Source organism: Chinchilla lanigera, unplaced genomic scaffold, assembly GCF_000276665.1.
Source record: "Chinchilla lanigera isolate Chin_1 unplaced genomic scaffold, ChiLan1.0 scaffold00061, whole genome shotgun sequence".
Taxonomy (NCBI): domain Eukaryota; kingdom Metazoa; phylum Chordata; class Mammalia; order Rodentia; family Chinchillidae; genus Chinchilla; species Chinchilla lanigera.
The window spans coordinates 1,753,909-1,770,033 of NW_004955462.1; the positions used below are offsets into that span (position 1 = coordinate 1,753,909).

Here is a 16,125-nt window from a genome sequence, read left to right on the forward strand (position 1 = left end):
CCGATCTGGTAAAAGCCACCTATGACAAATCAACAGCCAACATTATACTAAATGGACAAAAACTGAAAGCTTTCTCTCTAAAATAGAAACAAGGATGTCCCCTGTCTCCACTCTTATTCAACATAGTCCTGGAAACTTTAGCTGGAGCAGTTAGACAACAGAAAGAAATAATGATAGGAAAGGAAGAGGTTAAATTATTTGCAGATGACATGATACTGTACATACATAGAGGATCCCCAAAATGCCACTAAAATACTGCTAGATTTAATGAGCAAATTCAGTAGCATAGCTGGATACAAAATCAACACTCAAAAATCAGTAAGTTTCCTGTTCACAAATAACAAACTCACTCAGAGAGTAATTAGGGAAACAACACCTTTACAATAGCATCTTAAAAAATGAAATACCCAGGAATCAATCTAATGAAGTACATAAAATACCTCTTCATTGAAAACTGCCATACTCTGAAAAAAGGAGTTTAAAGAGGATATCAGAAAATGGAAAGCTATCCCTTCCTCTTGGGTAGGAAGAACCAATCTAATGAAAAGGGCCATACTTCCAAAACTGTTATACAGATTTAATGCAATTCTGATCAAAATTCCCATAGCATATCTCACAGAACGAAAAAAAAAAATCCTAAAATTCATTTGTAACCAGAAGATACCTACAACAGCAAAGGAATTCTGTGCAAAATAGGTAAGGCATGAGGGGGGCAATCACAATCCCTGACTTGACATTATGCTATAAAGCTACTGTGATAAAAACAGCATGGTACTGGCAAAAATAACAGACCCAAAGATCAATGGAACAGATTAGAAGATGCAGAAACAACTGCAGACATACTCAGCCACCTTATCTTTGATAAAGGTGCCAAACACATTCACTGGAAGAAAAATAGCCTTTTTAATAAATGGTGCTAGAAAACCTGGCTTTCCACATGCCAAAGATTGAAATTGAACCCATATCTTTCACCATGCACTAAACTGAATTTGAAATGGATCAAAGCTCTAAATATTAAAACAGAAAACATTAAATCTGCTAGAAGATAGAATAGGTAAAACCATTTAAGACATTGCTATAGGTAGACTTTGTGGGAAAAAAAACCCTGATCACACAGGAACTATCACAAAGAATCAACAACTGGGATCTCATCTTATTAAAAAGATTTTGCACAGCAAGAGAAACCACCAGCAGAGTGAGGAGACAACCCACAATGTGGGAAAAAATGTTGGCCAGCTGTTGCTCAGACAAAGGATTACTATCGAGAACATAAAAAGTACTCAAATCTGACTTCCCAAGTTTAAAGACCCAATCCAAAAATGGGCATCTGAGATGAATATACACTTCTCCCATGAAGAAATACAAACGGCAAATACAGCAAATAAATATATGAAAAAATGTTCAACATCCCTAGTCGCTCAAGAGATGCAAATTAAAACAACACTGAGATTCCATCTCACCCCAGAAAGAAAGGTTATTACCAAGAAATCAACCAATAACCAATGCTGGAGGGGCCATGGGAAAAAAGGAACCCTTCTCCACTTTTGGTAGGAGTGTGGAGTGGTGCAGCCACGGCGGAAATCAGTGTGGAGAATGCTCAAAAAGCTATACATGATTTTTTCTTTAAAATAATTTTTTTTAAAAAAGAAACATCCTAAATTAAAACACACAGATGAAAAATAAAGACAAAATATATAAACAGCCTCAGAGAGCAGTGGCAAAGCCTCAAGAAGCCAAATAGAGGTAGAAATAGAGTTTTCAACAACAGTAAAAAAGAAAGGAATAGGAAAAGTATTTGAAGAATTAATGGCTGAAAAATTTGTAAGAAAGTCAGCAAATCCCAAGTACAATACATATGAAAAAACTACACCAAAGCCCAACATACCCAAATTGCTTTAAACCAGTGAAAATGATAACATTTTAAAGCAGTCAAAGAAAAAACATAATGTACAAATAAACAGACATAAGGAGAACTAAAAAACCCATGTAAGACTAAAATAGACCTTGTTAAAAGTTCTGAAAGTAGAAAAAGAATCAACATGAAATTCTGTATCTAGCAAAAATATTTTTTCAAAAGCCAGGACAAAATAAAAATATTTTTAGACATATAAACACTGAAAGGATTCATTATAAACAAAAATGCAGCACAAGGAAAATATCAGATGTAAATTGGCATTTATAAGAAGGAATAACACTAGAAATAGCAACTATGCAGGCAAATATAAGGCTTTTATCTTGTGTATTTAAATTTCTGTAAAAGATAAAATCACTAATTAGAGCCAAAAACAAGAATGAAGTACTGTTGAATTTATAAAATTTATAGGAGTCCCCAGGGATACAGCTCAGTGGCACAAGGGCCTTCCTAGCAAGTGTAAGGTCCTAAGTTAGAGTCCTGGTACTAAAAGGAAAAATTTAAAAGAAATTTTATAGGAGTCAAATATACAACAGCAGCAAAAAGCCAGAAAGTCAGGAAAGGAAGCACCCTACTGTCTGGTTCTTCCACTATATGCTTATATGTGTAATACAACTTGAAGGTGCTCTGTACTGAATTAAATGTATATGTTATAATCGCTAAAGCAACCACTAAAATTAAAAGGAATTGTAACTAATAATCCAACACAGGAGACAAGATGGAATAATTTTTAAAAATTCAATGAATCCAAGAGAAAGCAGAGAAAAAATTAGTGGAAAAGAACAAATGGGAAAGATAGAAAATATTAAAATGGCATATTTAAAGCCAAGCATGTAATATTGTATTAAATGATTAAATGTAAATAGTGTAAACACTCCATTCTTAATAAAGGCAGGGGTTGTGATTTGAATAAGAAAGCACACTCCAATAATATGCTGCTTAAAAATATTCATCTTAACTAAAAGAACATAGAGTAAAAGGATAGAAAAATCTCTAGACTTTACCATGCTAATTCTAGCTGAAAGAAAACAGTCATTCTATATTAGTATCAAAATTTTCAAAACAAAGAATATAAGAAAGGATAAAAATGATTATTTGATAAGGATAAAGGAGCCATTGAGAGAATATAATATTTCTAAATATGTATGTACCTAATAAGAGAATTTTTTTAAAAAAAAGACAACAAACTGCAAGGAGACAATGACAAATGCACAAAAACTGATGGATCAAGAAGTCAGAAAATATACAGAATAAATGAACAATATTAAATAACTTGACCTTATTAAACATATTCAATACTTTACCAAACAAACATCAGAAATCTCATTCTTTTTATGGAATAAGTAAACTATATTTTAGGCCATATGACAAGTCAAAAAATTTAAAATTTTGGATAATGTATTTTCTGATTACAATGGAATTAAATTATAAATCAACAAACAGGTCACTGGAAAATCCCCAAATATTTGGAAACTAAGTCATGTATTTCTAGATAATTCATGGATCAAAGAAGAAGGCAAAAGCAAAAATAGCATTTTAACTGAATGAAAATGAAATAGGCAAGTTTGTGTCCTTGAAAGATACAATCTACTAAGGTTCATTCCAGAAGAAATAACCTAAATAATCCAAAATCAACTAAAGGAATTGATTTGTAAATTCACACTTTCTAAAAAGGAAAACTTCCATCCAGATAGATTTACTTGTGAAGTCTACCAAATATTTAAGAAAATAATAAAGGCACTTTGAGACTCTTTTGGATAAGCAAAGAGGAAGAAATGTTCCCAACTCATTCATTAAAGCCAACACAATCCTGATAGGAAAGCACCTCATAAGAATAGGACACACCAGTGTCCCTCCTAAACAGATGCACAGTTGTGAACATTTGAGTGGCCTAAATTCAACTTTGTATGAAAAGTGTACATCCTGGCCAACTGTGTTTATCCCAAGAATTTTGGGTTAGTATGACATCTGAAAAATAATCGATATAACTCATGATAATAGTAAGCTAAAAATGAAAAAAAAAGATACTCCCAATAGACACAGAAAAATCATTTGACAAAATTCAACACCTAATTCCTGATACAATTTTCGTTAAAGTAGAAATACTCCAAGCTGATACAGGTCACCTACCAAAAGAAAAAAAATAACCCACAGCTAACCAACTAATCATCAAACTTATGACAAAAGACTAAAAACAGTCTCACACAAAAGGAAGACTTTTTATCACTACTTTTGAACATTTTACAAGGGGTTCTAGTCGGTTTAATCAGACAAGAAAAATGACTAAAAGGATTCAGCTTGGAAGACCAAGAAGAAAAATGAATCATAGACAGCATGATGTTTATGTGAGAGGCTGTCAAATTACAGCATTTGTGTAAGGCTCACAGAATGAAGAATAGGGTTTTTTTTATATTTTTATGGTTATAAATAATAATGACAACAACAGTAACGATGAAACAAAGAAGAATCTACAAAACAGACTGCATGTGCTCCATAAAACCTAAAGTATTTACTATCTGACATTTTAGAGAAAATTTTGCCAGCCCCTGGTCTGTATAGTAAATCTGACGGAATATCCAAAAACCTACTACGACAGATAAATGAGTTTACAAAGTTTCTGGACACAGGATTAACATATCTGATCAATTCTACATCTACAGAATGGCAATATATAATCAGAAATTAATGTTTTAAGGATACCACTTTGTTTCCCGCAAAATAGGCCCTACTTGGGAAATAATCAGCCTGAGAACTAAACATCAACAATGCCCATCCCAACACTGTCTCCTCACCTTACCTGCCCTCACTAGTCCCTTGCTCGCCAGCTCCTCTGTAAAGTAGGTAAGGCCAGGAGGAGCTGACTGGGGCACACATGTTTGATCTCTACTTTTCAAGGCTGATCATTTTCTGGTTAGGTCTTATTTTGGGGGAAATGGGGCATTTATCAAAATGATAATGCATATAAATAAATTTGACAAAAACTTGGAAGTTCTGTACATTGAAGCGTTAAAAATAAGAATAAAAAGGGTAAATTTGAGTCATGTAGGAAAATGGATGCATCTTGAGACTATAATGTGAAGTGAAGTAAATCAGGCACACAATCTTAGATATTGCATGGTTTCTCTTACATGAGGAACACAAAGTATTAATAAAGAGCAAAGTAAAAATAGATAGTTAGAAAGAGGGATCCATTGCAAACAGGAAGAGGATCAAGAGATGGAGCAAGGTGAGAACTGAAGTCTGTTTATATGCATAAAAACTTTCCACAGTGAATGTGACCATTATGTACTTCAAATGTTCTAATGAAAATTAAAATTTAAGAAAGAATACCTGAATTTATTGGGGCTATTCCTTGTTTATGGGTCAGGAGACTCAGTATTGTTAGGATGTCAATTTTTGCCCAAAACATGTATAGATTTAATGCCATTCCAACCAAAACCAAAAGAAATATTTCTGTAGAAATTGGTAAACTGATTTTAATATTCCTATGGAAATGTAAAGAAATTAGAATACCCAAAACAACTTTAAAAGAAAGGACAAGGCAGGAAAGACTTATATTACTTAAATGTAGGACCTATTATAAATCTTTAGTAATCAAGACAGTGTAGTAGGGGCATAAACATGGCTAAATGTCATAATGGGACATAACAGTTATATTCAATTGATGTCTTTAATTGCCTAAGAATTTCAGAAAAAAAAATTTTTCAGAAATGATGCTCAATAATCCCCAAATGTACTTTGATTCATAACTAGCATCAAAACAAAATGATCAAATAGATCACAGACCTATGGTAAAACCAAAACTATTAAACTTCCAGAAGAACATATAGTTCATCTTGTGACCATATGCTTGGAAAATATTTCTTGATATGAAACCAAAAGCACTATCTATTTTTAAAAATATATAAATTGGATTTCATCAACATTCACAACTTCTATTCAAAAACTACAACACTTAATAGAGTGAAATTCTCACTACATACTTGTACATTATTTGTAAATTACAGTATTGTAAAATTACACATCTATTAAAAGGCATATGTACACAATACACACAGAACTTTCAAAATTCAATAAGGAGACAACCCGTTTTAAAAATGGCTAGAAAGTTGGAACAGACATCCTACCAAAAGAGCTGTACAGCTAGCATAGGAGCCTATAAAAAGATGTTTTATGTCATTAATCATTAGGAAGACTAAAATTGAAATCATGAGACATCATTACAGATCTATTAAAATAACTAAAACCAAAAAGACTGACCACACTGACTGTTAGTAAGGAGGTTCTCCTATACCGCTGGTAGAAATGTACAATGGCAAACAGCTTGAACACTTCCTTAAATGTGAAACATACACCTCGCATACAGTCCAACCACCTACTCCACTGAAGGCAAGAGGAAGCACATGTCCGTACAAACATTTGTACATGAATGTTCATACCAGTTTTCTTTGTAATAACTCCAAATGGGGAATAATTTAAATGTTCTGAATGAAAAAATAAGTCCTGTCACATCATACAATAGAATATTAATGTAAGAACATGGATGAATCTAAACACAAGTAAGCTGAGTAGAAGCCAAACAAAAGTCAAAGTACATATTACATGTACCCACTGATATTAAGCCTGAGCAACTGCAACCTAATTCACACTTACAGGAAATAAAGCTTAGTAGTTACCCCCACACAGCTTGGGAAAGGGCACCAGGAAACATCAGAGAATCGCTGTGTTGGTTTGGAAATGATTTCATGGGTATCTGCAAGTGTGTGTGTGTGTGTGTGTGTGTGTGTGTGTGTGTGAACCACAAACTATAAACTTTGAACATGTGTCTATGTATGTCAATTACCTCCTAATGCAGCTATTAAGATTCCTTAAAATAAAAAAATGAAATAAGCAAAGTACTTGATGTATATATAATAACATCAAGGTTAATCATGATAAAAAATAATTTCATTTACTGGACACTCCTTGTTCAATCATAAATTCTTTTCTACCTTTAAGTGAGAAATGCAAATAAGATTAAAAAGTTAATCATAAAAATAGTCTCTATATTATTCCACATTTGGTATATATTCACTGACACCTGCTAGTCCTACCTAAATTATTTAGTAGCATATCACCCAGCACTCAGAGAAATGCCTGAAATGTAAGAAAAGTACTGAAAACTACAAGGTTACATTGAGTCTTTAATTAAGAGAAAGTATATTTAGATGAAGCATTAACTATACAGACACAGAGTTCCTCGGCAACCTCAGTCTCTAAAATCAATTTATTTGACTCACTAACATTTAGTGATATTTTTCTCTTTTTCTTGTGCTGGGCTTTAAAAATTACGGGGCGGGTCTGGATTCCTCTTCCTGGCTCTCTGGCTGCTGCGAGGCCTGAGTCCAGGAGAGTCAAGACGACCTCTCTGGCTCTGCACAAATCCAATTGCTCTCCTCTCCTTCTGCCAGTGCTGGGCAGACTTCTGATTGTATTTTCTGCAATCTTTTCAATTTCCTGCCTTTCAGAAAGTTATAGCCATAATGCAACTTTCACTTGCCTGGTATAGACATTTGCAAAAACAAATCCAATGTCACCATGGGGAAATCAGCTTAATGCTTTTCATAGGTGCTCATCATTTCTCTACTTAATCACTTTTCAGCGCTAGGAATGGGCTTTCATTTCTCAATTTTCCTGCAATTTTTTCCCCTCTTTAGATGATGATCCTGAGTTACAGGTTTGTTTTAATTAGCAAATAGCTGATATATCTCCTAGACTTCTCTTATTTTCAACATAGTTTCCAACAACTCTGCATTCCGACTCTCAAGATTTTGTAATAATACAAGTACCTGGGCAGACACTTTTCAGCAGGTCTGTGTAAAAACCCTAAGGAGGATAGAAGTGAATTGTTCCTACTGCATTGTATTTACCAGAGCAGGGGACTGATTGAAGAGATTCTTACCTGGAAAGGCTCCGACACAGGATTATTTTTCAACATAATTAAATCAAGATTGAATCTCTGTTGACCTCTTGGCAGTGTTTAAACACAAAACCCATTGAAAATCCCTCTTCGTTTGGCTTCTGGCATTCCTGGTTAACCTGTTAACTTCTCAAGTTTATTTTGAGGGCTCTTCCTAGTTTACATCCCACTAAAGTGCAAATGGAGACATTTCCCAGGCCTCTCTGAACTCTGCCAAAAACATCTTACCAGCCCTTGTTCATGTCTTCCTACCATGAACTCCCCAAATCTCTCACTTTCCTGCTCTATAGACTTGCACTGTCGTAGAAGGAAACTATTGGCCGGCCACTCAAGGAGCACCAAAATGCGGCTGGTCCAAAACTGAGACATGCAGCAAACCACACACTGGATTTTGAAGATTTAGCACCAAAAAAGTAAATACAAGTAATTTCATGTTGGTTCTATATTGCAACAATAATATTTTGAATAAATTGGGCTAAATAAAGTATATTAGCACAATTCATTTAATTTATTTCTTTTTTCTTGTTTTAAATTATGATCACTAGAAAATTAAATATTAAATATGTGACTCACCTGACATTTATACCTGCCACCACTACTCTGCACCTAAAGTTCCAACGGGTCATCCGAGTGGAACATGCTAGAGACTGAACTCACACATTCCAGCCCTTCTGGCTCACTCCTCTGCTGTGACTGCAGTATGAATATCAGGGGGTATGAGCCAGATAAGTTCCATAACTTGGGCTGTGGCTGGTGAGGACACTGCAGGACACAGCAGCTAACCCCAGAATGAATTACTTGCCAACAGGGTGACAGGAGACTCCAGTCATTGTGAAAGAGTCTGTCAATATCTGCTCATTGGCAGTTGCTGCAGAAATGCTTGCAAGACTGTGAGACTGGACTGGTGAGGAGCAGCAGCAATTAGGAACAGAAACAGCCAGGTATTTGCCAAAAGAGTGGATAAAGGGTACTCCAAGTCAGACATGTCAGCAGGCATACGCTTAGTGGTGACACATTCACTACAGGTAACTGAACCACCTCAATGTGCAAATATTTTCTTACATTGCTGGCTAAGGGAATCTTCTTCACTTTGCCTGAAGTCTACAGGCATTAGCTCTCTGCTCCTTCTTTTAGTCCCCACAGCCAAGCAACTATCAAACTCTGTTTACTCAGCCAAAAGCCAGCACACCCCATCCACATTCTTTTCCTCCTTAAAGACAATCAGGGAAGGGAGACAACATGCTTCCCCCAGTACCCCCAGGATCTACGATGGGGACAGGTGGGGAAGAGAAATGTAGGGTTCACCCCTACAGTCATACATCTGTGCTAAGAATCTCCCATGGTAAGGCCCGCCTTTATATCACAGATGGACTCACCAAAAAATCACCCAGTTCTTTACAGTCATTCTCCAGCAGAAATGACAGGAAGACACATAGATGAGACAGGAGGCCCTCAGGGTACCCCATGGTAAAGGTGACCCAGAACAGGGTCTAGAGCACAGCAAAACCCACTTTCCTTGCTCTCTCTTTTCTGTCCCTCATCCTCATCACCCTTACCGCCACCTTGTTCTATACACACGAGCTGAGTGTGTGGTAGACACAGTTTCATCACTTTGCACAGTACAATACAATTCACAAGTGGCTCTGGACTTGCAACTGAAGAAATCACTGAGAACTGTATATATGACTAGCATTTCTAGCAACTAAACAATAACATATTTTATTAAACTTATATTTAAAATTATCAATTTATATCATATATATATGAAATATGAAATTTTCTGAGCAGTTAAGAAATACTATTCTTGGGGATGGAGGAGAAAAAAAGAAAAAAAGAAATACTACTCTTCAACTAGCTGACAACTGTCCAAGCATGTGCTGTATATCGCACATTTTACCAGGCTACTTAATTTTCATACAATCATTTCTTTAAAAGACTGTCATTTACAGCATCATAGGTTGTATGTATGTATATGGCACTTCTTTTTCAAAGTGTGAACACAATCATATAGAAGGGATGCATTTTTATCATTCTTTACCAATTCTGGTTTTTTATAACTTACTTTTAAAAATTGTTACTTAGTATAAAAGGTATTTTTTAATGCCAAAATTTGCTTAAAAAAAGCATGTAAGCCTAGCTTATGTGCCACAAAAATAGACTAATACTGGAAAGACTGATATATTGAAATATAAATTGAGTTTATTTTCAGAAAAATTAATACTACATCTTTCAACTATAATAAGGTTGAAAGATAAATTAAAATAATTGTCTAAAATTATGAATTGTCATTTTAAGAGTATTATTCTTCCTAAGATGTTTCATATATGATATATCTTGGCTTGATTAGATACAGTTAACTGGAATTTTTAACTTTTCTCTAAATGATCAATTCTGGGCACACATTTCAAAATATAAATGATTCTGGTTGTCATAGGCTCACAGTTAAGATAATAAACAGTAAAATTATATTGTACAAGCAGACAAACTATTGAATTGACTGTTTGTTTTGAGACTGCATAGTGCTATGTAGTGTAGACTGGTTCTGAATTCACTAAATTGTCCTGGTTGATCTCAAACTCATGATCCTTTTGCCTCAGCCTCATGAGTGGTAGGATTACAGGTTCCTGCCACTATTCCTAGTTAACAACTAATACTTTAATCAGTTTTTTCTAATAGTAAGTTGTTTATAATTTATATATGTTTGAGTATGTGTTGTGTGTGTCAAAACATTCTAGGTGGTTTTTGATGTGTACATACTTTAAAGTCTATGTGCAGAGATTTTCCTAACTGCATACTAATTAAAGGCAAAGAAAATCTGAACCACAGATTTAAACCAAAACATACATCTATCTTTGAGATGATCGTCTGTCATTATAGTTAAGACTGTCAAGCCTTCATCTAGGAACTGTTTCAGCCATTTCCTTTGCTATTTAGTTGATCCCTCTGGAGGTATATATCATCTGTTATTTATGTGCTAAACAAACACTATATCAGATAGAATTATAAATACTACTAATTGTTTATGTGCCATATGTTTATTCAACCTAATTGAAATTATAAATGATTACATATTTTACTAAGTACACTTACATGTTTTGATTTAGAAAGGTTCTATATCTCCATACATTTCTACAGTATAAACCATGATACCACATAGTTGAAATGCTGCCATGACCCAGGTTGGAGGCAGTTTATATGTGTTCAAACATCACATTTAGTAAAACCTGAGTGCTACTTAAGTTACTTGCTAGCCTATATCTACAACCTTGGCTAAACTGCAAAGTCATTCAACTATACCTTCACTGCTGCATTCTCATGCATGGTGATGCAGTTATCGGGATCTTCTGAGAGTTGGTACAAGGCTTGTGCTGTAGCTCGATGCACATTGGTGTCACTCGATTTCAGGTAACGCACTAATGGAGCCACTGCTTTGTGCTCACCAAAGGCCACTCTATTTCTGCCCCACATACAGCAACGTGAAATCGCCTCTGCCAGATGACGCCTCAGTTTATCATTATTCTGCACAAAGGAAAGGAAATTGAGGAATGTGCCTGTAAGGATCCTGTGTGATCATGTTTATCCACTTTATGTTTAAGATGCCAATGAGTCCAGAGAGGTGCTAGCTGGCTACTTAGGTGGTATCTTCAAGGAATTATCCCATGGGTCACCAGTGGACTAAGGTTCAATTTTGAATTTCTGTTTGTGCACTGAATATAGTCAGTGCTGTCAAGGATAAAAGAAGTATCTGACTTCAGTCATTTGCTCAAGGCTTGCTTTAAGCAAGTCCGGTCACAACAAAAAATTACAAATCAACAAGTTGCTTAGTAATGATAATATTTATAGATTGCTGGATATTCTTCAAAACTACTTCACTTAACTAGGATAAGTGGAATAGCTCCATTCCTCCACCCTAGGAATACTTCCACATTCTGGTCATAACCCTTGTTCCAAGAGGGAGAAGACAATGAAGCAAACACATTTATATGTATTGTAGAGAACAGCTGAAGCTGGAGATTGATCACACCTGTGGAGCTGGAGCAAGAACAGCGCTGAGAACAAAGAGTACCTGAGGCTAGCCACATGAACAAGCTGCTCCAGTCCAGAGAACACCAAGCCCCGAGAAAATCTAAGTAATGGGTTGCTAGGCAAAGGGGTGTCATGTGACACCAACCTGCCAAATGTATAAATAAGTGCACTACAGTGATTGAGCAGTTCCTTTCTTCCCATCTGGAGAGAGGGCTCCACCTGATCCCAGCTCTGTGTATCTTGCCTTCATTTCTTCACCTTCTTGCCTCCCTTCACAATCTTCAGCCTGGGAAGTTTGAGAACCATTCGGGCCACAATGTATTGAACCTTCTGTTCCACTTCCGAATTCATTATGCACATTACATCCTTCTTTTTGTATATAATTACCTCATAGAGGTCTGCTATAGTAGAACAGGATATGATTTTCTGTTTATCAATTGTATTGTTTTCTTGAATCAGAAACAACCTGGGGTCCTTCACTGAATCCAGCACATCCTCTTAGGAACCCAAATCCTACACCAAATATTCTTCTAGTGTTTAAAGTCTGCTCTATGACTTTTCTTCCAAATGGTAGTCCAAGCCATACTCAAATACCACAGTCACAGTGAGGTCACTGTTCAAAGCTGCCTGTTATATCTGGCCCAGCTCTAGATAAACAATAAGCAATTGCCAAAGACTTCTAGCTCAAGAATGCCACCAATCCAAGCTTGCAAAGCTGGGGAAGGCACAGTCCTCTTCTAGTGTAGGCAGAAACAACTGCTTGGCAATAATAATGATGATGGTGGCAGTGGAGATGATCGTTAACACTTACATAATAGCACCTCTATTTGCCATCCCTTTGCTTGCCAGTGACAAATAAAAAACAGCCTCTATCTGACAAAGATCTTGCATATTAACATTTTATAATTTAAAGATGTTTGTGCATCTATTAGTTTCAGAGAAATTAAATGAGTTAAAGAAAATCTCATACTTCATAAGCAGTGGAAATTAAATTTGAATGCAGGTCTCTGAACTTAAAGTTCATTATTCTGCCATATTTGCATGATCTGATAATACACATTTAACATAAAAAGATCTGTTACTTACTGTATTTGCCAGCTTGGACAATAAAGGTACAACTCCATGATCTGTAATAACAGCCAGGTTTTCTTGATCTTTTGCTATATTGGTAATAGCAGCACACACACTTGATAAAACTTCTTTGTTATCTGATAATACACATTTAACATAAAAAGATCTGTTACTTACTGTATTTGCCAGCTTGGACAATAAAGGTACAACTCCATGATCTGTAATAACAGCCAGGTTTTCTTGATCTTTTGCTATATTGGTAATAGCAGCACACACACTTGATAAAACTTCTTTGTTATCTGACTTCAATAAGTTGACAACAAGTTCTAAACCACCAACAAAGGAACGAACCATCTCTCCAGCATCCTAGATAAAGAATAAAAATAAGGCTGGTATCAAGAATATATTTAAGTATGGCATGGTGGCACATCTCTGTAATCTTAGCACTTTTGGAGGCTGAGGCAAGAGGATAACAAGATCAAGTCCTGCCTGGGTAACATAGTGAGACCCTGTCTCAAAATGAAATCATGAAAAAGGCAGAGGAATATTTAATTCCCCTTTTAAAAAAACCTTCTATCTAGGCTATTTTATCAAAAGTAGAAAGTAACAATTAGGCTATAAGGTATACCTTTGGGATGAAAGATAAATTCAGTTTTACATATTTCTATATTGTATATCATATCTATGTATATGTGAAGTATATGTGTATGTGATATTTATAATATGGATATGTCACTACCTGTGTATATATAAATATAGACACACAACATCTGTACCCAAAATTCAGTTTGAATCACTATTAGGTGGTAGCCACTGTGCAAGATACTGAGCATATAAAGTTAATATAAAACTGCTGATTCTTAGCATTTGCATTAGTTTTGGTCATCACAAACACTGACTTAGTCAATATTCAACCACTTTTTTTTACTTTTTAAAAACATTTTTATTTTCTTGGTATATTTTAGATATTCAAAGTGACACCGTTCATCTTAGAAAATTTGTACCTGTACATGATACATCCTCAATCCTCTTTTTTCCCATTCCCCTCCCCTCCCTTCAACCCCACTTCCCCTCCTTATTTACAAAAGCTTTGTTTCCATTTTTTCCTTCTATTCTTTTTTTTCTTGTCCCTTCTTTCCTTTCCCCCTCTCCTCTCCCATGTTCCCCTTCTTATGTGGACATTTTCTTCCCATTTCCCAGTATCTATTACCCATTCCATTCCTTATTTACACTTTTGGTTTCTCACACCAGAGAAACCCTGTGATTTTTACATGTGTCTGATTTATTTTACTTAAGAGTATGGTCTCACCACTGCTTTATAGGAAATGCAGAGTTGGGTTTGGCAAGTCTCTAGGCACAGTATTTTTGTCAACTGATCAATATGTAACCTTATTTTACATATTTCTATTTGAAGACACCTTATGTCATATATACTCTTAATTTATTACCATTAAGCTCACAGCCAACAGCGAGTCTAACAGCAGGTCATCAAAGACTTCACACACTTACAAATGGAGGCAGCATTTCAGCGCTATTCCTGGAGCCATTCTATGCACAAAACTGAAAAATGCAGCTTTGCACAGACCAGCCAATGGCCGCTTGTTTATGGCTGAGAGCTGAAGGAGGCAAAGCACTGCATTTTTGTACATCATCTGACAGCAAGCACATTAGATAACTCATTCCCTTTCTATGCATGTCTAAGGATGGCTCTGAAGTTGGCCTTCAGTATTGATTTGAAGGTTATAAATAAACTGTAGCCAGAGCCCACGACTAATGAGGCTTGACCATATATATTCTTTTGCTATAATGTTGGGTATAGCTGGTGTAGAAGGTGGCATTGAGAAATTACAGGTATAACAAGTGTGGACGAGGGTAGAAATACTACAAATAAGTGTTTAGGGATTTTAGCTCTGTAAGATTAAAGGACTGTTATGGTTTGTGTCTGGGTGTCCCCCAAAGCCTCCTGTGGTCATGGGAGGGGCTTTTCTGAGGTGGCTAAGTCTACAGTTTGTGATTAGTTCACTGTCTAGTGCTGGGATTAGGGGTGGAAGTGCTACACCCACCCCAGGGCAGGTATCCTGCATACAATATAAGGGAGGAAAAGAGACTTGCTCCACCCCTTTTGCTCTTGCTGTTTTTTCTGTTTTTTGCCACCATGAACTGTTGACTCTATGCCGTGCCACCCTGCCTTGGATCCAGCTGATTATGAAATGAAACCTCTACAAACTGTGAGCTAAATAAATCTTTCCTTCCTTAACTTTAGGTGTTGGATATTTTGTCCCAGAAATAAGAAAAGTATGACAAGTACTGTTTCTCCAAGAAGATGTGTCAGTGAAAACCCCAGGGGTGAAGTATTGTCCAATGTGAAAAAGGTCATCCCATAACAGATCAGCACACAACAGATTTGAGAGACAGACAGAAAGTGGCTTTTCTTTGAGTTACAACATAGAATAAAAAAGGAAGCTTGAGAAAAGAGACATACTAGGTAAGATCATGATAGGAAGGGGATTTGGATAGGAGCAGAGGGGAGGGAAAGGAGGGCAAGGAGAAGTAAAAAGAACTAAGATGTGATATGTATGTGTACCAACTCCCCACAATGAATGTATTCATTATGTATCACAAACATACTAAACAAAAAGAATTGAAAATTGTTATAAATGATTGGTAAAGATGATATTATTATTTCCATTTTAGATTATGAAACTGAGGTTCACAAATGTTGTATCACATAAATCAGACTGTAGCCCTTGGTAAAGTCAGGACCCATGTTTTATTTTATTTTTTTTTAAACTGATCTCTATTTGTTACCTCTTAAAGCAGAATGTGACCTCATTTCCATTCACAGGCCTTGTTCTGAATTATTTCTCAAACAGCAAATGCAGTATACCTAGAAAGTTTAGTTTCTTCCTCTAAACAATACTTCTCTTTGGAAAACAGGCCCCATGCAGCTTCTACCATCAAGTTGTTTCACTTTAACGTACTTATTTCTAGAAGTCTAGGATATGCAGAATTGAAACTACAGGGGAAAGTTTAAAAAAAGATCCTACAAGAAAACTCAAGCTATTTTAACAAATATTCCATTAAACATCAAGATATCACAACACTTCCAAGACAAAAGATTTGTTCTACTAAGGAATACGGCTCAATAACTAAACAC

The 16,125-nt window shown here is 35.7% G+C and overlaps 1 protein-coding gene across 7 annotated transcripts in view; it reads right to left on the minus strand.

Annotated features, from left to right (window-relative positions):
* Armc4 (armadillo repeat containing 4) overlaps window positions 1-16,125 on the minus strand; it is a 175,602-nt gene that overhangs the window by 44,416 nt on the left and 115,061 nt on the right. For 6 of the 7 annotated variants that reach the window (XM_013521481.1, XM_013521480.1, XM_013521478.1 and 3 more), the window contains 3 exons: window positions 13,268-13,334; window positions 12,984-13,105; window positions 11,169-11,390 (listed from right to left, as the gene is read on the minus strand). In XM_013521481.1, coding sequence (XP_013376935.1) covers window positions 11,169-11,390; window positions 12,984-13,105; window positions 13,268-13,334 — 411 coding nt within the window. Of the gene's footprint in view, window positions 1-11,168; window positions 11,391-12,983; window positions 13,106-13,145; window positions 13,335-16,125 lie in introns of all 7 variants that reach the window. The other variant, XM_005398105.2, reaches the window with a different exon arrangement.